This window comes from Hoplias malabaricus, chromosome 15, assembly GCF_029633855.1.
Source record: "Hoplias malabaricus isolate fHopMal1 chromosome 15, fHopMal1.hap1, whole genome shotgun sequence".
Classification (NCBI taxonomy): domain Eukaryota; kingdom Metazoa; phylum Chordata; class Actinopteri; order Characiformes; family Erythrinidae; genus Hoplias; species Hoplias malabaricus.
The window spans coordinates 11,940,494-11,963,325 of NC_089814.1; the positions used below are offsets into that span (position 1 = coordinate 11,940,494).

The 22,832-nt window shown below is 39.9% G+C and overlaps 2 protein-coding genes across 5 annotated transcripts; one reads left to right on the plus strand and one right to left on the minus strand.

The window, feature by feature from the left end:
* Nucleotides 1-9,737: 9,737 nt before the first annotated feature.
* On the minus strand, nucleotides 9,738-12,184 carry exd1 (exonuclease 3'-5' domain containing 1). Its single transcript, XM_066645988.1, has one exon. It carries the CDS (start codon nucleotides 12,016-12,018, stop codon nucleotides 10,429-10,431), a length of 1,590 nt encoding a protein of 529 aa, XP_066502085.1. The 5' UTR covers nucleotides 12,019-12,184; the 3' UTR covers nucleotides 9,738-10,428.
* Nucleotides 11,775-22,527, plus strand: smpd4 (sphingomyelin phosphodiesterase 4). 4 transcript variants are annotated; one of them, XM_066645984.1, is made up of 21 exons: nucleotides 11,775-11,956; nucleotides 12,826-13,027; nucleotides 13,406-13,485; nucleotides 13,573-13,659; nucleotides 14,563-14,699; nucleotides 15,295-15,370; nucleotides 16,102-16,198; nucleotides 16,295-16,347; nucleotides 16,443-16,594; nucleotides 16,740-16,872; nucleotides 17,308-17,379; nucleotides 18,648-18,737; nucleotides 19,586-19,731; nucleotides 19,870-19,960; nucleotides 20,076-20,176; nucleotides 20,291-20,454; nucleotides 20,569-20,774; nucleotides 21,011-21,241; nucleotides 21,413-21,544; nucleotides 21,640-21,768; nucleotides 21,854-22,527. In XM_066645984.1, the coding sequence occupies exons 3-21, from the start codon at nucleotides 13,447-13,449 to the stop codon at nucleotides 22,178-22,180; spliced, it is 2,463 nt and encodes an 820-aa protein (XP_066502081.1). In that variant the 5' UTR covers nucleotides 11,775-11,956; nucleotides 12,826-13,027; nucleotides 13,406-13,446; the 3' UTR covers nucleotides 22,181-22,527. The 4 variants fall into 4 exon arrangements, with proteins under 4 accessions (XP_066502081.1, XP_066502080.1, XP_066502083.1 ...); XM_066645983.1 differs by lacking the exon at nucleotides 11,775-11,956 and adding an exon at nucleotides 12,138-12,274; XM_066645985.1 differs by lacking the exon at nucleotides 11,775-11,956 and adding an exon at nucleotides 12,464-12,603.
* Nucleotides 22,528-22,832: the final 305 nt, after the last annotated feature.

The window sequence follows — 22,832 nt, forward strand, 5'->3', positions numbered from 1 at the left end:
ACATTTCTACTGTTCATTACTACTCAGATACAGATGTAGAAGAGAAGAGGATAAAACAGCTGCCAGTTTAATGATGCATCTGTGCTGATATTAAAGCTATGCATTAGACATGGGCCTCTTTCCAATCTGTTGTAAAACGATGTAAGCATCATAGACATAGTTCTAACAATAAAGCAATTATTGATTTCATTTTATGATGTTGTGTGGCACGCATGTGTCGAACACTGAGCTGAAGCATAAGTTCACCTACACACCATATGTCGAATAATGAAATGAGGGTCTTTGCTTACAGCGTCATTCATTAACCTTTTTGTCCTGTATGGAAATACTGATCAATGCTTATAGCATCCTCCACTGACATGTCTGGTCTTTAGGGAGATGCACACTTCAAATATTCAAATGTTTACATTAACAATGACATGAGAGTGATTGGTGAACGGTTTGGCCTTGTTTTGTCCTTTGGAAAGTGGGAACAGTTAAGAACTGCTTTTTTATGTGAGATGCCTAGACACATTACTATAATGAGACTCTAAATAAACAAAGTTTCTTCTGAATTTCAGGTTTGTTTTTTTTAAGGTTGTTTCACTGATAGTTTCAGTTCTTCTGGGAAGGATATAAACTGGATGCTGGAGTATTTTGATTAGGATTTGATGGCAGCACGGTGGCGCAGCAGGTAGTGTCGCAGTCACTGTCTGTGAGTTGGTGTGTTCTCCCTGTGTCCGCGTGGGTTTCCTCCGGGTGCTCCGGTTTCCTCCCACAGTCCAAAAACACACGTTGGTAGGTGGATTGGCGACTCAAAAATGTCCGTAGATGTAAATGAATGTGTGTGTGTGTGTGTCTGTGTTGCCCTGTGAAGGACTGGCGCCCCTCCAGGGTGTATTCCCGCCTTGCGCCCAATGATTCCAGGTAGGCTCCGGACCCACCGCGACCCTGAATTGGATAAGCGCTTACAGATAATGAATGAATGAATGAATGATGGCATTAAGCCATAAATGAAGTTAAGTTTGGGTGTTTGACTTTTCATTTTGTATAATACAAGCCATTCCAACTCACACCAAAGGCATTGGATAGATATAACTGCATCACTACTGTGCTGGAGGAATTTATACCCCTCTAGCCCATGTTTTTCATTAAACAGTTACCTTAAAATCAGTGAGTGCCACTACATTTTAGGTCCTTCTGTGGCAGTTATACAAGCTGTTAACATCTGTGTCTACAGTATATGTACCTTAAAGAAGCAGAATTCACTAATTGTGTCTACAAATTTTTGAACATAAGGAATAACTCACAAACGATGGCATGCAGTATCTTTTAGGCTTGTGGATTTTAAACCAGCCATTTCTCTAAAGACAAGAGCTGTAAGTGTTGCCTTAATTATTGATGCACAGCAATCATTCTGCTTCATCTTTGTAGCTACAATCAGAGGTGGAGTGGATTTGTGGTCTGACATTGTTACTGTTCAGCACAAATGGCTCTTTCTAAACATCCAAATGCTGACTATATCACACTTGCTGCCGCGTGTGACCCAATTATAGCACTCGGCTAAAATAATCATTAGAACCTAAAGACACAGTGCCTGCTCTGTGACGGCCCCCTCCTGCCCCATTAAGACTGCATTATCACCCTCGCCATTGGAGGAAAGAAGATGAACCACAATCTTATTTTTTTTCCACAAAGAAGCAGTAAATGAAGTTGCAGCTTTTAATTCATTCCGAGGTCATTTGGGATTTGTATCTGCATAATGAACCTGTATGCAGCCTCACGTGTCAGTAATGAAGATTGCACGCAGTTATCGCTCCTCAGCCGCCATGATATAAAACATGTGTTTCATTTATTCAGCGTCATGCCTGTAGAGCTGGAGGGAATATATTGTTTTGCAGTCATGATTTAATCGGAATATAGCAATGAAACCTAATTGGAGTTTAAAATTAAGCAGGTCTACTGTTTAATTAAACTTAGCATATAACACGTGATGAATAGTGATAAACTTTTTCAACAGGCTTAAGGCTTCATGCGTTGTATGTGAAGGCATATCTTTACTGTATTATCAGAACTAAGCAACTTTTAAATTATGTGAACATTTAAATACAAATGGGTCAATAGGCTTGGTCCAAAATGACTCAGATTAAAGTCTTACTACAGCAGCTTATTTCACAGTCTTATTAAAAACATCAATCTCCATTTTTGTGGATTTTTAGTTTACAATCGTTTAAATCAACAGCTGTCCTTTGACTTCCATTGAAAGTTAAGGTTTTTCCTTCTCCTGTAAAGTTACTATTTTAGGAGATACATGACTTTAATTGAACAGCAATTATATGTCGATGTGGCCCATGACTCCAGAGGGATTTTACTGCTGGCTGTGCGCCAATGCAATAACTTTAACTTCGGAGGGTTGACCTGGGCACCACTAGATCTTTCATTCATTCATTCATTCATTATCTGTAAGCGCTTATCCAGTTCAGGGTCACGGTGGGTCCAGAGCCTACCTGGAATCATTGGGCGCAAGGCAGGAATACACCCTGGAGGGGGCACCAGTCCTACACAGGGCAACACAGACACACACACATTCACTCACACACTCACACCTACGGATACTTTTGAGTCGCCAATCCACCTACCAACGTGTGTTTTTGGACTGTGGGAGGAAACCCACGCAGACACGGGGAGAACACACCAACTCCTCACAGACAGTCAGTAACAAAACAGTGAGAACATTTTTTTTTAAATTGAATTAAATTTAAAAAGAGCCCCCTCCAGGGTGTGTTCCCACCTTGCGCCCAGTGATTCTTGGTAGGCTCTGGATCCACGGCGACCCTGAACTGGATAAGGTTTACAGACAATAAATGAATGAAAGAATAAATGTAAAAAGATTTTATTCTAAATCATTTTGCAGCATTTGGAGCATAATTGATTTATTCATCATTAATTTTTCACACAGTGTGAAGGACAGCTGCTGGGTTCAAATGATGGTAGTAAATGAAATATCCACAAATATGTAGAGACATGTTTTTAATTGGACAGCAATGACATGTGAAATCTAGTGATATCTGAATGTTAACATTGTAGTTTTATGACTTATGTTATTCACTGTATAGAGAGTGAGGAGCTATTTCAGTATCAGTCAGAGACAGGTACGCCGTGTGAGTTCATTTCCAAAAAGCTTTGGAGGTTTTCTTCGTCCACATGAGAACAGTGAGAACGACACTTTTAAAAACCTCCACCTTAAACACTGTTTTGTGTGGATAGGATGCTAAAAGACAGAAACCTTTGAAAAATATCCATATCTGTGTGAACAGGGTCTAAGAAGGGGGCTGCAGCCAAGACTGCTCTCACAGGCTCTGGCTCCCTGATTACCTGTCTGCATTGTCATAATGTGAAGAGCCTGGTGAAATATGCCCTACATTGTATGGTATAAAACGAGAGACAAAGAAATCGAGTGACTGAAACGTTCATTCATTCATTTTTGTTTCATGTTTAGCTGAAAATCTGTTCATGGTCATTACTCCCTGTATTAAAGTAAACCAACTCAAGAAAAAGCTGCCATAATATGGATGAATGCAGAACTGAGGATATCGTACCGTTCGTCACTATGTAATTGCCTCTATACATTGCACATTAGGGTGATGCGAGTGTGTCAGAGTTTCTTTGCCCTTATGCACTTTTTCATTTCCTTGTGGTGAATCGAGTTCCTGATGGACTACTATCAGCTCTCCAGAAGATAATTTCAATGGCAGCCTGTAGCGCTGATAAGAGAATAGAAAGGGAAAATAGATGTATTTTGGTCCTTGCTCCCATTTATGAATCCCACCTCTTATCAGCCAGTTTAAGTCACAACCCGCTTAACTCTCTGCAGGCACCCGCTGCCAGTCAAATTCTACCCCACACATTTCCCTGCCAGCCACATTCACACTGAACTCTGGGAAGGTCCCTCTTCACTCCCATGTGGCTGATAACACCTCACACAAAGTGGGAAAATGGGTACAGCTTCCTAGGATGGCCTTTTTGAATTTCCATTATAATTCCAGTGATCTGTAAGCACCAAGGGCAAGTGAGGGACCTGCTACACTTCACTGCTCTAGTTCAAGTAGCAGACGATGGCAGCTGACTTTGACGAACTTGAGAAAATGGACAGTGAAGTCGTTCCAGTACCTTTAGTAGAAAAGTTACACCAAAGCATTAACTAAACTCTTTGTTAGGGGTGTTTTTGTTAGCTGTTATATACATTTCCAATCGCACAGAGTGAAAATAACAGGAAAATACATTTCTGTAAGTAGCTGTATTCAATAAAATATCATGAATGTATAGGAATAGTAAGATAATAGGGTCATTAAAACATCCTAGATCTCAAATATCTCCTAGATCCTGAAATATTCCAGTTGAAATTCATTACTTAGTGGAATGCGTTGAGAACAAAATAACAATATAATAATGTGAATCAAAATTATTATTCCATGGAGGTCTGGATTTGGAATCATGCTCAAAATAAAAGTGGAAAATCAAATTACAGGCTCATCCAACTTCAGTGGAAATACCTCAAGACAAGGTAAAATGAGTCTCAGCAGTGTGTGTGGCCTCCACGTGCAGTATGACCTCCTTAACACGCCTGGGCATGCTCCTGATGAGGCGGCGGATGTTCTCCTGAGGGATCTCCTCCCAGACCTGGATCAGTCAACTCCTGGACAGTCTGTGGTGCGACGTGGCATTAGTGAATGGAAAGAGACATGATGTCCCAGATGTGCTCGAATGGATTCAGGTCTGGGGAAGGGGCAGGCCAGTCCATAGCATCAATGCCTTCATCGTGCAGGAACTGCTGACACACTTACAGCCACTTGAGGCCTAGCATTGTCATGCATTAGAAGGAACCCAGGGCCCACTGCACCAGGATATGGCGTAACAGTGGGTCTGAGAATCTTGTCACAGCACCTAATGGCAGTCAGGTTACCTCAGGCTAGCACATGGAGGGCTGTGAGACTCTCCAAAGGAATGCCTCCCCATGCTGACCCACTGCCATGCTGGAGAACGTTGCAGGCAGCAGAACGTTCTCCACGGCGTCTCCAGACTCCGTGAAGAGCATAGGGCACCAATGACGAATCTGCCAATCTTAGTGTTCTCTGGCAAATGCAAATTGCCCTGCATGGTGTTGGGTTGTAAGCACAAACCCCACTTGTGGGTGTCGGGCCCTCATACCACCTCATGGAGTCTGTTTCTGAGAGTTTGCGCAGAAACATGGATATTAGTGGCCTGTTAGAAGTCATTTTGCAGGGCTCTGACACTGCTCCTCCTTGCACAAAAGAGGTGGTAGCAGTCCTGCTGCTGGGTTGTTGCCCTCCTACGGCCCCCTCCACGTTTCCTGGTGTATTGGCCTGTCTCCTGATATCTCCTTCATGTTCTGGACACTGTGCTGACAGACACAGCTAACCTTCTTGCCACAGCTCACAATGATGTGCCGTCCTGGATGAGCTGCACTACCTGAGCAACTTCTGTAGGTTGTAGACACCGCCTCATGCTGCCTCTATGGGTGAGAGCACTGACAGAATGCAACAGTGACCAAAACATCAGAAAGGATGAGAATAGAGAAAAGGTCTGTGGTCACCACCTGCAGAACCACTCCTTTATAGGGGTTGTCTGGCTAATTGCCTCTCATTTCTACCTGTTGTCTGTGCCATTTGTACAACAGCTGGTGAAATTGATTCACAATCAGTGTTACTTCCTCACTGAACAGGTTGATTTCACAGAAGTGTGATTGGCTTGGAGTTACATTGTGTTGTTTAAGTGTTCCCTTTATTTTTTTGAGCAGTGCAGAGAGAGAGAGAGAGAGAGAGGGAGTTTTTCTGTGTGTGGGGGGGGGGGGGGGACTAGTGTGTGTAATTCTATCCAACTAGAACTGAAACATGCTTCCCAAACTACTTTACATATCTATCAAATTGCCAGACTACAGATCCCATTTTGTGCACATTAGACCAATTTAACACCTGGCAGTTGCTTTTGCCCCCACCCACCATCCCATCTATCATAACTGAAACACCCCACTAGCTCAGACGGACTCCCATATACTGCTCTCTGTAATAATGAGCATAGAGAAGAAATATGCTTTAAAATGTACAATTCACATTGAGTTTAATCCCTGGAAAATTCTGTAATTGTGCTTAATGTGCTTGTCAGGTCAATGGTCCTGTGATCACTGAACAATAGTCATGACTAACAGGCATTATATGGGAAAAATGTCTTGAAAGGTTTTTTGTACAGCTCATAATAATGGGGACCAAATTAGGTTTATAAATAATGTTATCTTAAACATTGTTCTACATTTTGTTAATAAACTTCAAATATATCAATTAACAAACAGTTAGAATTAAGTGGGTAAAGTATAAAAATGTCTGGGTGGGATTGGTGTAGCCTTTTCTTGGGCCTACTTAAACATCCCCACAAACTTTTGCCCATTAACCACACTTCTGACGGCCGCAAAATAACTGCCTGTAAGTCACGTCCTCCATATATTCAATATTTCTCAAGTATTCAAAAGTTCCTATTTTACAGATTATCTTTATTCCCTCTGTACTTTTCACAAAGGGCTGAGCAACAGTTGAACCATAGTTTTTTTATAAGTACAAATGGATCGTATATAACAGTGAAAATCTATTAGATTAAGAGTGCATTTCTCTTTACATTGATGTATACAGCCCTTTTTTGCCTTCTTTGGAAATGTCTTTTTTATTCTGCGTCAAAGACGAAGCAGAAAGTAAGAGTGAATAGGCCTCATTACTAACCAAAGGTTAGCTTCCACATCAAGTGATCTGGCCGTCCAGGGGTCAAGGCAAGGTCACATCCATCAGCAGTGAAAAAGGTCTCCGTGCCGCCCTCTTCTCTCCCTCCTGTTCTCTGCCCAGCACCAGAGTGATGACGGCCTTGTTCCAGATAAGGGCCGATCCATTGGCCTGATTTGTGGGCAGCAGAGCAATTTCAATACCCGTCTTTGCGCTGATAGATGAGGCCTGCCTTTGATAAAGGGCCAATTTGCCACAGGGGCAATGGGGATGGAATTGCAGCAGATGCCTTTATTTTGTCTGCTCCACAATTCAGAAAGAAGTAGAGGTGAAAAACAGAGAGAAAATAACACAAAGCCACAGTGTGAGGAAACGTAAATAACCATTGTCTTCTTATCAGAGCTAAAGACAAAGCTATCTTTTCATTACTTAAGTGTCTTGTTTGTGGGGATTTTGCAGACGTTTAACCCTCAGTAGAGTGAAGCTTGGCAAACAAATAACAGTGTTGTGCAAGTGAGACCATGCGATAACACGTCTCTGTGGAAATCTTTGGGGATGGTGCTGAAGTAGAAAGTACAAGTCTTGCTGAAGTAAACATGACAGAACAGAGGTATGTAATTTCCTATCTTCCTAATTTGATCTAAGGGAGGTGAAAGTCTTTTATGGACATGGGGCATTATTACAGTCCTAGCTTTGAACGGGAAGTGACAGAGCCGGGGTCAATTTCTCATTAACGTTCATAACGTATAACATTTACAATATTTGATTAGAAGCCAAAGATATGGATACCATATGCATGGTAACACAAATATACAGAGTACCTCAATGTTTCATGCCTCTCTTTGTCCTTTTGTGCAATTTATATTTGATTCTCGATCCAACTCTTCCCTGTAATCACTAGGAGGTTATTCTCCAACAATCACTGAAAACAGAATGAGCAGATCTTTTCTTTTTCACTTCAGTGACAACCTCTCAAAGCAGGCTTTTTATAATGTTTCATTCCAAATTGATTGTGCCGCGTTACATAACGGCAATTAGTCCCTATGTATATGTGTGCAATCTAGCTATAGCCTGCTTTCACTTAAAGGAAATCTATAGAATAATTTTCAGGTTCTGAGATTCATTCTGTACTGATATTGAAAGTCCTTCTCTGCTTAATAAATTATTTTCAAATCTAAATGTAATATTTTGCAATGAAATGCAATATGACTGCAATGAATGAGGATTGGATTTATCATATCACCATGGCTGGCTATTAGGAATTAATTTTATCCTTTACGTCTTTGCTTTTCCATGTTGTTATAAATTAATTTGTATTATGTATTAGATGCACTGTGCTTCTGATCTAAATTTTGGAATCATGGTTATATATGTAAGACCAATTTTGTTGCATATATACGATTATTCAAATTGCCTCCTCATAATCTCAACATTTCAGACAATGTGGAGTGTAAAGTGTAGATAAAGCTACAGGTGATTCCTTGATCATTGAGAAAACTGTAGGCTATACCAGAGCATGAACGATATTAATATTCACACTACCCCACGTTCAGAATGCAGTGACTGAATCTCACTGATCAAACAGGTATTCATAGTTTCATAAAATGAAATGACTACATATTATTAGTTTAAATTCCATTATTTATTAAAATGTTCTACTTCTTAACCTATGTCATATTTTTATAACGTTTAATTTATACTGTGAAAAATATTACATAAGGATGATAAATGTGGTACATGATAAACCAATTTTGCACATTTTTGAAGGATATATTTGTATGTGTTGAACTCACATACCTCATAACGACGCCCCCAAAACTTCACATCTGTCACCCTCTTAACATTTAATCAAATATTTTCTTAATTATCAAAATTTCCTTTGCTTTGTGTGATCTGACAGCCTTGTGTGTTGTAGACAGTGGCTTTGTTGATGACATCAGTTTGACTGACACTGTATCAAGTGTGTAATGAAAGCTGTTATTGTGCTGACAAAACTTTTCACTCACTTGTCGCACTTCATTTTATAACTTGCTTTAGTTAAGATGCTGTATCTGTTCATCTGCATCAAAGTTTGTTTTGTTGGTTTTTTTGGGACAGTGCCGCATGGTCTCTGTGGGAATTGCATGCATTCCTGGCAGAATGGTCTACAGCCACGCCTGAGGCCATAAAAACATCCTGTGGCACTTTTTTACAGCTCAAAACACCCAATAACAACAAACCTGACAGATTTATGCTTCTACAAACTCATGGTTCATCTTGTCCAGCCGTAAGATTCATAATTCAAACACCATACTTCCATAAGGTGAAGCAAAGGCAAACAGCACCAAAGTCCTTACAGTTCAGTATCAAAGTTAACTTTCAAAACTGTATGCATGTGTTGCATCATTACAGTGCTACCGTAATACTGATATTGTTTTATCCCTCACACCAATATTGAAAAGGAAGGACTCAAAGCAAATCAGTCTGTAACAAAACACAGAGCAGCACTGATTTTTAATTATCTGTTAAATCCATAGTGTCTACTAGGCAAATGAACCACAATATTGTAGAAATAAAATGATACGATTAAAGCACTGGAATGTAATGTAACTGAAATAACAGACTAATTAATTACTCTGAAATATTGTGTAATATTTAGGCATACAATATGCTCCAAGCATATGTGAAGGAAGCAAACACTTGAATTAAAAAGGGGTGGCAATGAGCAGTAAGCTTCCTGTTCATGGGATTCTTTTAAAAGGGCTTAACAGCTAAGTATGGCATAAAGACTTCCTTCCAAATTGTGCACATTGCACAGAACATTTCTCTTTTTTTATGAAAAAAAAATCCTGTGCTGTGAAATGACCATGCCTCAGGGATCCTATCATAACAGTTATTTTTTTCAGTCACAAACCCAGGCTCCCACTGTGTGAGGCAGAGAAACATCAAAGTCAATTTCTTTTCTGTTGGTAAGTTGCAGACCACTGGCTATATTCACTGTAACTGAACAGCACCTCATTGAATGTGAAGCCAAATGTTTATTGTAATGCATCACAATGAAAACGAGTATATCACAATATTCACATTATGCTATGATACTTTCCATAGAGATGTCAGTACACTCAAAGCAAATTACTGTTCTGTCACTCTAGTGAACTCAAGACACAGAAAGCTTTTATTTTAACTGTGGACAACACTGCCACCTAGCGACAAAAAAATCAAAATAAATGCCATGGTTCTTTACATCACATTCTTTTTTTCGAGTGAAACGTTTATCCAACTTCTCTTTAAACAATAGACTGCTTAGAATACCAAGAATAATCAGAGTTTGTCAAGCTAAAACAGTAACTAACTGCAAAAACATTTATCAACAAACTGAAAAATTGTGGTCTTACTTCGTCAAACTTCAAAGTGACATTTTTACCAAACCATATAAAAATGCAGAACAGAAAGCTTAAACCAACGTTCAGTTTTATTATTTCTAAACAAAGGATGTATGATGATTACTGAGTTAAACCACAATGCGGTTTCAGACAATGAATGAATGAAAATGAATGAAATTAAGAATTTCTATTTCAACATTTTATAAATATTTATGTATCTGCAGCATCAGATATGTACTTGAAAATTATCCGATATTGGTGTATCCTTGCCTAGTCCAAATATGTCTTTTTATCTATTCATTTTAACACAGCTTCCCAGAGGAGCGGAATGAGAGACGGTGTAAGGACGCAAGGCTTACATTTGTGTTGAAGAAGCCTCTGCCTAAGGCCAGAGCAGCAGCAGGGTAGGACCGATTCTGTGCCACACCTGCCATGATGGAGATGGGTTGAGTGACAGAATCTAGACTATCAGGATCCACTTGCTCTGAGCTGGCCTTTCCTACCATTTCCTTGCATAGCTGATATTCTCCAGATGCTTTTAGTGGTGGTGAGGCTGTGAAGCCTCTTCCTAATGTGGGGACAGCCAGGCTGAACGGGATACTTCCTTCATCTTGCAGTTTTCCTCCCCTCGGTGCTGTGAAATCCTGCATGAGATCCGGTGCTGGCTTGCCTTCTAGAGAATCTGACTGCACGTCTAGCAGAGACTGACCAGAGCAGGGTGACTGTTCTGGATAAGGATCCTCCAGACTCTGTGAGTCCTGTGGTTTTGAAGTAGGCTTGACCTTATAACGCTCCAGGAGACCATCTTCTGTAATAGAGTAATGTTGTAAGGCCCTCTCTTGTCGTTCCTGCCTAACCAATTCCAGCTCTCGCAGCTCCTTGGGGAGCTCCAGTCCACTCTTGCCAATGTACTGTGTGTGTACATGCTCATCTTGGCTGCTGCTCAGGTAGGAGCCCACAAGGTTGGTGTATTCAGACATGAGAGCATCCAGCAGTACTAGACGCAGAGGCAGAAGATGGATCACTGACAAGGCCATGACTTTCAACAGGGGAGCAGCGCAAGGACGCACATACCAAACATCTTTGTCCTCCTGTTTTAGCTGGGACTTGATCCTGATAGAGGCAAGCAGGCTTGGGGGCATTTTCAAATGTAAGCTGACCACCTCCTGAAGCGTGCTGACCCTGTCTGGCAGGAAGCCTCCCGTCTCTGCATAGAAGCTCATAATGTCAGCAACCTGTGTGTCAAATACGTTGGCAAGGTTCACTCCAAACTGAGCCATCAGACACCCCGCAATACTGCGACAGTCATGAGTGACCTTCAGTATGTGTTTACTTTCCAGGATCATTGACAACCCATTCTTAAATGCTCTGCCCCCCAGCAAAAGGATGTCAAAGAGGTAGACCTTGTTTTTTGTCGCAATCTGCAGCCAACAAAGTCTTTCATGTTGGAACACACCAACTCCATCAGCTCCAATCCCAATCACTTGCTGTTTCTTGATGTGCATCACTGCAGGTCCAAACTTCTCATGGAACTCATCCACAACTATATAGTTCACATACTGTTCATCTTCATCACTCAGTATTAGCTTGCTCCTGTATGGCTGAAACGCAGACACTGAGAGCTGCCCAAGGCTGTGGTGGTCTTCACCGTTGCTCCCACTATCTTGTTTAGAAGGGTTGACAAGCTCTACATTCAAAACTTCGTGTCCAAAAAATAGTTTAGCGCCGGCAAGCTTTCTACCACTTTTAACTTCGACCACGTCCTCTAAAATGATTGTTTTGTTCAGGCTGATGCGCTGAACGACGCCAGTAAACGTGCTTCCTTTCGTGGTGAGCTTAATTTGTTTTCTCTTAAAGACTTCCAAAAAGTGGTAGTCTTCCAAAGACGCCATTTTGAAAACCGTTAATCTTTCCTCGGTGAAGCCGAACTGATATAAAAAGCAGCGTTTATCACAAGTTCATGTTTACAGAAACTACTCAGCTAGCGATAACGTTTTAATGTCTCAGTGCAAAACTCAACACGTTTAAATGTCTAAAACCGTAAATGGACGAGTACAAACAATTATTATTTAAAAAAAAAAGCAACACTTCGCCGTGCTTAATTTAGTTTTCAAATGGGTTTTACAAACGAAGACGTTTTGTTTACAGGTAAAATATCACGTTTATTTTCCTATAACCATTAGCAGTAAGGAATATTAGGACAGATACACTTTCAGATATCAGATCAAATTTGCCAAGGTTAAGATTGTTTGCTAAAAGTTCAAATAAAAACATACAAACGTCACTTTTGTTTACCGTTTTAGCTAAATAAGACCATTCTGATTTTGTTCCGCTGATGTCATTATTATTATTATACTTCTGTGGACGTTATGCTTTATTATTATTATTTTTTCTAATTAGTCAATCATTTAAATGCCGCATTTTTCCACATTGTACGTGGTATTTTCAGTCGTGTGTTGCACCATGAGCCAGTAATGGTGCGTTTTCAAGTGTAAACGTTATATTAAGGAATGGCACTAAATAATTGGCGTTTTATTCTGGGTTTGGTTGGGGTTAATGTAGGTCTGTGAGTCTGGGGGAGGGTAATCCACAAATATGAATATTTTCTTAACAATATAACGTTACCCGAATCAATTCTAAGTACTATAAGGATGGGTACGAGATTATGCTAATACTAACTTTTGGCTTACTTTATCCAGTTAACTAAATAGCACTGTGGAACAGCATTACCGCTCCGGCCTGAAGTCGGTTGTTGTCGCTGTGGAACAAACAGCCACTCCGTCAGTTGGAACAGGACATGATGTCACGACGCACACAGAACTCCCATTCAAAAGTGTCTGGAGGTGAACGCGGTTTTCACTGGAGTTCAGCAAAAGAATAAACCGCTTTCCTCTCATTCGGGTAATATATTTCTTACGTAGTTTTTGTGTTGCTTTATTTCGTTTCTTACAGCACATTAACAAAACGAGCATGGCGTTGGGTTCAGTTCCACGTCTGCTCATGTGGCTAGGCTGATATTTGTTTCGCTTGCTAACGTGAACTGCTCCTATTACGTATCAGAGCTTTATGTAGTTTTGTAAACTTGACGTTAAGAGAAACATTTCTCCTCTGCATTTTATACTATACTACTTCCATTCCAGTGATTTCACTCCTGCAATTTCCAGTAGACACATTGTAACTGCGTTTGGCTAACTTACTGGATTATGCTGTTGAAAAGCTGTTTTGGGACTTCATAGATTATCAGATTTAGATTTAGTGATACTCGACTCTTGCCCTCAGGTGTGCCGTTGGGTTGCAGATTGTGTGCAGTGCAGACAGCTATGGCTGCGCCAGCTGTTCAGCAGCCTAGTTATCTCCTGGTAAGCATGATATTTTTATAAGTTTCTTTTAGGTAAATTAGATTCTTCCTAGACGCTGGTCTTAATTTCTGTGCACATGTTTTACAGGCAAATCTAAAAGCAGACTGGACCACAAAGCCCTTTCTTCAGCGATGCCAGGAGCTGGTGAAGGTGATCGATGACTATCCTGCTAAGGTTAGTTACACTGCTGTGTTTACGATGAAGATGTATAATCTAATGTGTCTTATGACTTCTGTGATCTTTCAAAGTTTCAATGTTTGTCAGGTAAAGTAATTGACAGAGTTAAAGCTGGGCAATCATCACTTGCTTACAGATTATTTTGACTGAACTAGAATTCCTAAAGCTCTACAAATTCACATAATCCTGTTAAACAGGCCTCATTGCCTTCAGTTTATTATTAGACTTTACCGTGACCAGATCTGGATTGATTCTCTTGTATAAATTGCACATCATCACACGTTAGTTTTACTTTCACTTTACGTTTTCACCCTGATGTAATATTAAATGACAAAGCATTTAGTTTCAAGATTACAATAGCTTTACCTATCCAACATCCAGCGTCGCAGCTAATGTAAGTATGTGCAGGTATAGATAACTTTCAGAAACCTGAATGACCCTGCAGACAAAAAGAAACTAATTTCTTTGACAGTTGAATTCCAGGTCAATTTCCATGCACCTTGAAATCTCATCTTAATCTGATCACAATGCATCCTGAATGTACAGTATATATTTTTTTACATGACCAGATACAATCTGAACATAATCAGAGTAATGAAAATGGAAGTTAATACAACATGTACACAGCATGTCATTTAAGTTCTTTAAAATTCACAGTGCTCTGATTTTGGGAACTCTTGCTATTTTGGTGCTTTGCTTTTGACTTGCACATTTAAGATAAACAAAAACTTTTCAGATAAGATAACACTTTATTGATCCCGAAGGAAATTGTAGAAATTTTCCCATGCTGGACAGTTTAAAGGGAATATCACATTGACACACATCTCTTTCTGCTCCTTGTGATTGTAATGTGGTGTATGCAGTTTTGTTGTCCTTAATTTTGCTCTCTTGTTCTATCAGGAGTTGCATCTTGTCTTCCCTTGGCTGGTTGAGAGCATTTTTGGCAGTCTGGATGGGGTCATTGTGGGCTGGAACCTGCGATTTCTGCTCCCTCGCATGAACGAGTATAACATTGTTATGGATTTCCTTGACCCAAGGTTGGCTGTTTGTATGTTTAATGTTTGTTGAGCCAGGCACACACTGTGTGATTTTGAAAGTCGTGTGCAATACTGGCTATTTTATTCACGTGCATGTCCTTCATGGTAGGAGGTTGATGACAGATCATATAAGGAAGAATGTTGCTGCCAAAGCTTCACTAGCCTAGCCTCCAAGTACTCAGTCCACACAATGAGCTGTTTTTGAGCCACTGTTTGTTGACACCCGCTGACATATGGAGTAGATCTGCAAAGACTATTGGGAAAACAGGTCATGAAGTTGAGAAATCAACTCAGAAGTCTGAAGTGACAAAAATTTCGGACGTGTCAGAAATCCATTCGATCACCCAACTGGTCAATCAGAGCTCGTTTGCACAATTAATTGGATCTCGCTACCCTTCTTAAATTGCATGTCAAATGTCAGCTGATTGAGCCAAAATTCAGGCAGATCCTGAAATCCAGTCTGCTGCAGCCATATCGGGCTAAAATCACACAGTGTACGCCTGGCTTTAGTGTTTGTGTGAAATTGATCTAGTAAATGCAGTATGGAATGCTGCTGCAAAATCATCTTACATGTGAGAGCTGGTGTTTCTAACAGTGGCCCCATGATGAAGCTTGTGTACAAGCTGCAAGCAGAGGACTACAAATATGAGATCCCAATCAGCTACCTCCCAGTAAGTACAATTAAGATGACATTACTATGCAAATTATACAATAAACATTAAAACATTTGGTTTTACACTTTCAGTTGTAATAAATGACAAAACATACAATATACAAAAAACCATTAAACAAGTCTGGATGCAGTAATTATGTTTTTCTCCTTCGAACCAAAGTGAGTTTAGTGGTTCTGAGGGAACGTTAAGATCTTTCTTATTGGTAGTCACCACCACTCCTCACTGCTTATTTGCATAGAGTTGAGCAGCGCATAATTTCATCACATCACTGAATTTGCCCACTTCCTGCTGCCCAGTGTGGCTGACTCTCATTGAAAATGAATGACTTCGGTCACAGTGTTGTTTCTGTCTTTCGGTGTGCACGCACAGTTAAAATCCTTATTGTAATCTAGTTGGTGTAAGCATACCTCTGTGTGCATTTAACACAATAATATTTCAGCAACTCAGAATGCAATGATGTGTATTAAACAAGCTAAATAATTAGCCACATATATTAACAAACAAGGCTTTTTTTGGTTTACACTATGACAACCTTAATGAAGATGCGCTCAATAATGGGAGTGAGATAGACAGACATAGACTAGAAATAGTATGGTCGTTAGGGGTGTCTGAAGTCAGTATATATAATACCTCCAGGCATGAATATGGGAAGTATTTTTGTAATATTGTCAATTCCTGGTAAGATGCATATATGTTTTGCCACACTGATAATTCTGTGTTCTCTGAAGGGTCCTGTGAAGGCATCGATCCAGGAGGGGGTTCTACCAGATTGCCCTTTATTTCACAACAAACTTCAGTTCCCCATGTCAGGCCTGTTAACACTCAGTATGTCTCTTTAGTATATTTACTGAAACCTTTGTCATCTTTAACATTTCAATACTGTACTTGCATATTAACACTTTTTTTACTTTATATTTTAAGATCCCTTTGAATACTACATGTTCAACTTTGCTTCCTGTCTCATAGTACCCAAAGTAAGTTTATCCAATTAATTTGACTGAGTGCATTTTGATAGTGTTCTCTTAAAATCAAGTTTACTGCCTAATGAACTGAAATTTAAAAATTTCAGACCTACCCACCTGGACAGCACTGGAGCAGTTCAGATAGTGCTTACTTTGTGCTTGTTGATGCCTACCTCAAGCACTTCCTACCTACAGAAGGGAATGTTCCACCGTCTCCTTTTTTTGATCCCAGGGGATCTGTGGCCCCTCCTACACCTAGGTATGGTTGTTTCTGGTAGTCTTGGTGGTTTTACTTGAGAACAAAGAGCACTTTAATTCTGCTGGACCACAGTTTATTCCTTTAATAGTGCACTGTAAAATGTATTTCAAGAAAAGCATATTCATACGACTGGTCTCTGTCACAGGTCTCCCAGTGTGCCTTATGTTGGTTATGGCGTTCACAGCACCAGTTTACTGAAGCGTCATGTTTCCCATCAGCCCTCAGTTAATGCTGACCCTGCTGCTCAGGAGATTTGGAGATCTGAAACTTTACTGCAGGTGAGAGCTCCAGCGTATCAGTCATGTTTCAAGCACGTTTGGTTATAAAGGCAGTTGTATCAGTGTATCAGCTGCATCCTGTTAAAGCTCCTATCCACTCATTTTCATATTTTCCTCTAAGCCATAATGTGTTTCTTATAATGAGTTTGTTCTGAAGTGGCACATAGAAAAATGACCCAGGCTTTTTTCTTCTATAGAGATTGTTAAAATAGTTTTTTCTGCAGTTCAGTTGGATTTGAGCAAGGTGGGACTAAGTTGGCATATGTTACATGAGGTCAGATACGGAACTAGTAAGAGTTAGCAATAATGTATGCAGTGTACAAAGGTGCACTTACTAAGTAGTTTAGTATTTTCCTTGGAACTCCATGGAAATCCAAATTACTGTGATTTCCTTGTACAAAAAGCATGTTCTATTATATTTTTTGGTCTCTGCAGGTGTTTGTAGAGATGTGGCTCCATCACTACTCACTGGAGATGTACCAGAAGCTGCAGTCTCCTCAAGTGAAGGTAAGAGTATAACAGCATTTTACTCAACCCCTCCTCCTCCACTGCACGGCTGACTGGCTGAGCACCTCCACCATATGATCGTACTCTCAATTTCTGCAACATGGGCATTGCTGCATGAATTTTTCTCCCACTTCAAAACTGAATTAAGTCACTTGCTCATGTGCACAAAGACAGCATCCTACACTTTAGTCGGCTTATGATGGGTTAGCTCTAACTGGCTCAAACACTGGTTTAGTGTATTGTCAACATTACTGATTTTCTTAACATCTTATGGACCTGGGGTTTGATTTTTATTTATTTATTTATTTATTTATTTTTTTTTTAATTCAGCCCTAAAGGCACATCTTCCTGCTTCTTTCTTTTTCTTTGCTGAAAGAGGAATTAGATTTGTTAAGGGGAAGGGTGACATAATGTGGACTGGATATTAAAGCTTCCAAAAGCTTTCCTTTACCTTGTCAGCTTAGTAGCTCTGTTCTTTTTTTTCATTCTTCATATTTGGTCACTTGTACGGACACTTTTTTTTTTTAAAGCATGATGTTTTGTTGGCTCCTTGGTCTCTGTCTGTCTTGGCTGTGGACTGTTTGTAAGCAATTTTTGCTTCTCTGGATTCTGAGCTGCTATGGTGAACTGAACTGCTATGGTGAAGTCTGCTTTAGTCAGTGTTTATCAAAATTAGCCTGCCTCCAGTCAGCCCTAAACATTGTAGACATTTTACATTCATGTGCATTTTACTAGAGATAAGTATGTAGTAGTCGCCAGTTTACTATGGCAGCATGTTTTTAGAGTTTATCAGTGGTTGTAAGCCAAAAAAGTATAGTGAACTGGCGACTGCCTCAATTGTTCATCTGTAAAATGAGGGGAACAAAAATACATTATATAAATGCAGTATGTCCTTTATTTATTTTTGTGATTCAGACATAAACCTACATGACTTGTCAAGACCATATTCACTAAATGAACATCTAGATTAAAATTTAATTTCTAGTTGAGCCAAGTGGTGTATGCATTTGTATGGTGTATGCAAAATTTAGTTCAGGCAATGAAAAGGACTACTGCATCAAGCTAATTTTCATGGCATTTGTGTCTTGTGGTCTTTTATCTTTTTGTTCAACCCCATTTCGGTTCTTACTTCGTCCAACTTTTCTCTTGGATTGCACTCTATCCTTTTTTTTCCCTTTCTATTCTCATGTTCACCTTCCTACTCCTTTCCTTTCTCCTCTTTTCCTTCTCTCCTCTTCCTCCTTCCCACTTTGTGATGGGTCCTTCAGCTGGCGTTGCTGCAGTACCGCCTCAATATGTCCAGCATGCCGTGCCAACCCCCCGCCCCACCAGGCTCTGGGACCCTCCACACATACCAAGTACTTTTACCTTTTCATTCAGTTCCACGGGCTTCCTGGAGGTAACATGAGGGGACATATAGCTCAGGGGTCTTAATGGAAGGGCACAGGATAGTGCTGTTATTCATGAATGAGCTCTTACTGCTAAGTAGACAGACATAATCGGGTATAGTTAAGGTGTGTTTAGTTGTGATGTTTGTTGTGACTAGCAGTGTGGATAGAAAATCCGAAATATGTTTTTTGTTGTGGTACTAAAGTTCTTGTCAACATCTGATTGCTTTTAGAAGAGATGTATTTCTGGTGTTTTTTTTTTCTCTCATTAAAAAGCATGCCTTTTTTTTCTCTTTTCTTTTTTTTAAGGTGTGGTAATTTTAACACAACTTTTTGGGTTTGTGTTTTATGTTCAGTGTTCATTTAATGCTAACATACTTGCAGACACTACTACACTTTATCCCGTACAAAGCCTAATTTGCCCAGATATATGCATCTTTATTTTCTTGTCCTATGTCATGTAATGTAAATTAGTCTGATTGTTGTTCTGTAAAAACTATACATGAACACATTTTATTTATTAAATCTTGAGTCAAGAGTTTAAATATGTAGACCATGGGTGTTAAAGTGAGTTCCTTCTGGGCCACAGCACTGTAGAGATAAATAATCTCCCTCTCCAATCATTTCGCCTCATGAAAGCCTTGTTCATTGGCTATGCTGAATCAGCTGTGTTTACTAACCTCTATAGGACTGTAACCCAAATGGAACCTGACTTTACTGCTCTTGACTCTTCACAGTAAAATGCAAATTTTACAAAATATGATGTGATATGAGCAAATATTTATTTTGTGAATGTGTTTGTTGGGGTGATGTTACAGGAACCCTTCAGCCCAACAGATGAACACGTCCTGGTGGTGCGTCTGCTCGTCAAACACCTACACGCCTTTTCCAACAGCTTGAAACAGGAGCAAACCACCTCTCCTTCCACTCACTCTCATGCTAGTCCCCTTGAGGAGTTCAAGAGGTGGGTTCAATTGGCAATTTGCACAAAGACAGCAAAATAAAGCTGTAACTAAATAAAAAATTCTTCTTCTTGAGTGCAATGACATCAGAATAGCTCAGATATTGATGTCCTTAATATCTTTTTTTTAAAATCCCACAGAGTGGTAATGCAGAGATTTGTTCAGCAGAAACTCTATGTCTTTCTGCAGCATTGCTTTGGTCACTGGCCACTGGATGCCTCTTTCAGAGCAGTGAGTGTTTGTCATGATCTCCAATTCTTGCTCTTTTACCTCATTGAATTAATAGTGAGAAATCTTCAATTGGACATTCAAGTTGCTGTAAAATATTGTGATGTATTTTTCTCAGGTACTGGAGACATGGCTGAGTTACATCCAGCCCTGGAGATACACAGGAGAGAAAAGCAATCCCCAGACAGATGTGCAGAACAGAACAGTTCCTGAAAAATGGTAATTTTTTCATTAGTGAAAGTTTGCACTGTCATATTTTATAAATATTATATTGCTTGAAACATTTTTAATCATGATTTGGGATTAAACAAGTTTCTAAAAAATCTTTCACAGGGCTTTCTTTGTTCAAGAGAATCTACTCATGTACACTAAGCTGTTTCAAGGTTTTCTCAATCGAGTTATGCGTACAGATCTCGTCAATGCCAAAAATGCACTAATGGTCTTCAGAGTAGCAAAAGTCTTTGCCCAGCCAAACCTATCAGAAATGATCCAAAAAGGTAAGAGTGCTAAAGATTGAGCAGAAATCATCATTTTTGTTTTGGCCTAGCTGTGTGGTTGTCTCTCTAACTTGTCCTGACCATTTTTTACCAATTACTGCTTCGTCCTTTCAGGAGAACAGCTGTTCCTAGAGCCAGAGCATGTCCTTCCCCACCGGCAGCCTCGAGTCTTTCTCACTCCTGCACACGGGGGTAGCTTCCTGTCCTCCCGCCAGCCTGCAGGGACGGATGCTGTCTTTAAAGTGAAGAGTCACGTGTATGGCCTGGAAGGGCAGGATTGCCAGTACAAGCAGATGTTTGGCAGTGAGCTGCGTGGAGTGGTGAGAAATGTTAAGACCTGGAGGATATTTTACAAAGCAGCATCTATTAGTTACCATAGTTACCTTAAGCCCAATGTTGAGTACTGTTTAACAGGAATTTGCCATAAGTTATCTGGCTAAATGGAGAAATCCTGCTTTGTGGAATGAACCTAGGAATAAAAGGGGAACAGGGATATTTTGGTATTTTTCCTGTTGTTGATGATATGTCTAGACTGACATGGCTGATGCTCTTGCAGGTGTTAAAGCTGATTCAGATCATAGCCCAGGCCCGACAGACAGCTAAGAGAATATCGGATCACTCTGCAGAAGCAGCTGCAAACAACTCGTTCCTCTCATGGTTTAGTGTGGGGTCCTCCGATCCCAACTACACCTTCAGTTTTGGAGAGAATGATGACATGGGAGAATGTGTCAGAAAGACTCACGAGTTCTTGGACAAGGCCCTGGACTACCTATGTCAAATATTTCGGGTCAGTCTATGAAAGATTCAAAGTCTATTAGTGTACAAAGCTATAACAATTTCATTTATACACAACCAGCTGTTTAATTACTTTAACTAAATTCCATTTATGTGAAGGTAATATTTACAACATCAATACTTGTATTTGGTAGATTTTAATTAGTGGTGTTGATTTATGCAGCTGAACGCAGGGCAGTTGTCTCAGTTGATGGCAAATCTGGCATCAACAGAAGATGATGGAGGATCTAAGCAGTTGCCTGATTGCGTTCAGAGTGAAAATGGCCTTGTACTGACAGATTTGGGCAGGATGCAGGTATGACTTAGTAAAGACAAATCATTAAAAAAATGTCTTGATCTCCATTTGAGGTGGAAAAAAATGTAATAACCTCTGTATTTGCTTTCATGCAGATCATAAATGGTCTCCGTCGATTTGAGATTGGGTACCAAGGAGATCCAGAACTTCAGCCGATTAGAAGCTATGAAAATGCTTTTTTGGTCCGGATACTGTTCAATGTCTCTTCCTTCATCAATGATCGGGTATGTGTCTTGCACCTGAGTTAAATTTCTTTATTAAATTTTGTTGTGAGTTTTATCCAATGAGAAATATTTATTTCATAAACAGATGGGGGATCACATGGAGGCGTTGTGCTCTCGGCAGGACTTCCTGGGTTGTATTGGAAGACACTACTTAACCAGTTCTTCGGCTGGTGCAGAGCAGCGGAGGAGGAGGAGCCCGGTGAATCGGCAGGCCAGTGTGTGTCCTCAGCGAGCTCGTCTCAGTCTGAGGGTGCTAGCCAGCTACCGCACCCTCCTCATGATCCTGTTGCTTTACATTCTCCTTGCACTTTTCTCTTTTGGTGTTCTCTCAAGCACTGCTCTCATACTCCTCATTAGCCTTGTTTATGAGCTGCTTTTGGTTGTGTTTGCTGATAAACTCAAAGCTAATTGAGTCCAATGGATTTTTTTGAGTGTGTAAATATGAAGGAATGTCCTTTTTTTAATGAGCATTTCCATTGCCTTTGGTGAGATGATGAATATTTATTATGTCAAAGCTTTCCAATTTTAATTTGGACAGAATGTTAAATTGTTTATTTCAGTTTTTGTAACAGTCAATTTTTAAGTAATTTGATCTTGAATGATGTGGAAAATGTATATCGATGCAAATTACATTCGCACACATGGATGACCACTATTGTTTTAGCATTTCAGTATTAACACAACTCTAAAACAGTTTGCAGTTTGTATTTTTGATATGGATTGAATTCACTATAAAGCAACTTTTAAAACAATCTACTGGAGAAAGGAGGTTTATTACTGAGGTTGAGTTTTCAGAAAGAAACTACAGCACCACTTTTAATGGGTACCAAGGTCTTTGGGATTTGCAACAAAAATCCTGCTGCCTGTAGTGTACTTTGGGGACTTAATATCACCCCATTCCATCTTACATGGCACAAAAAAATGTTGAAGGCCCCTGGAGCACAGATCAAAATTTTCTGTCTTAGCACAAAGTTCCATTATGAACTGTACTCTATAGAAAGATTAAATGGAATGTGCCAGCTCTGGATAAATGCTTCTCTGGTCATAAAATTGAGAACATTAAC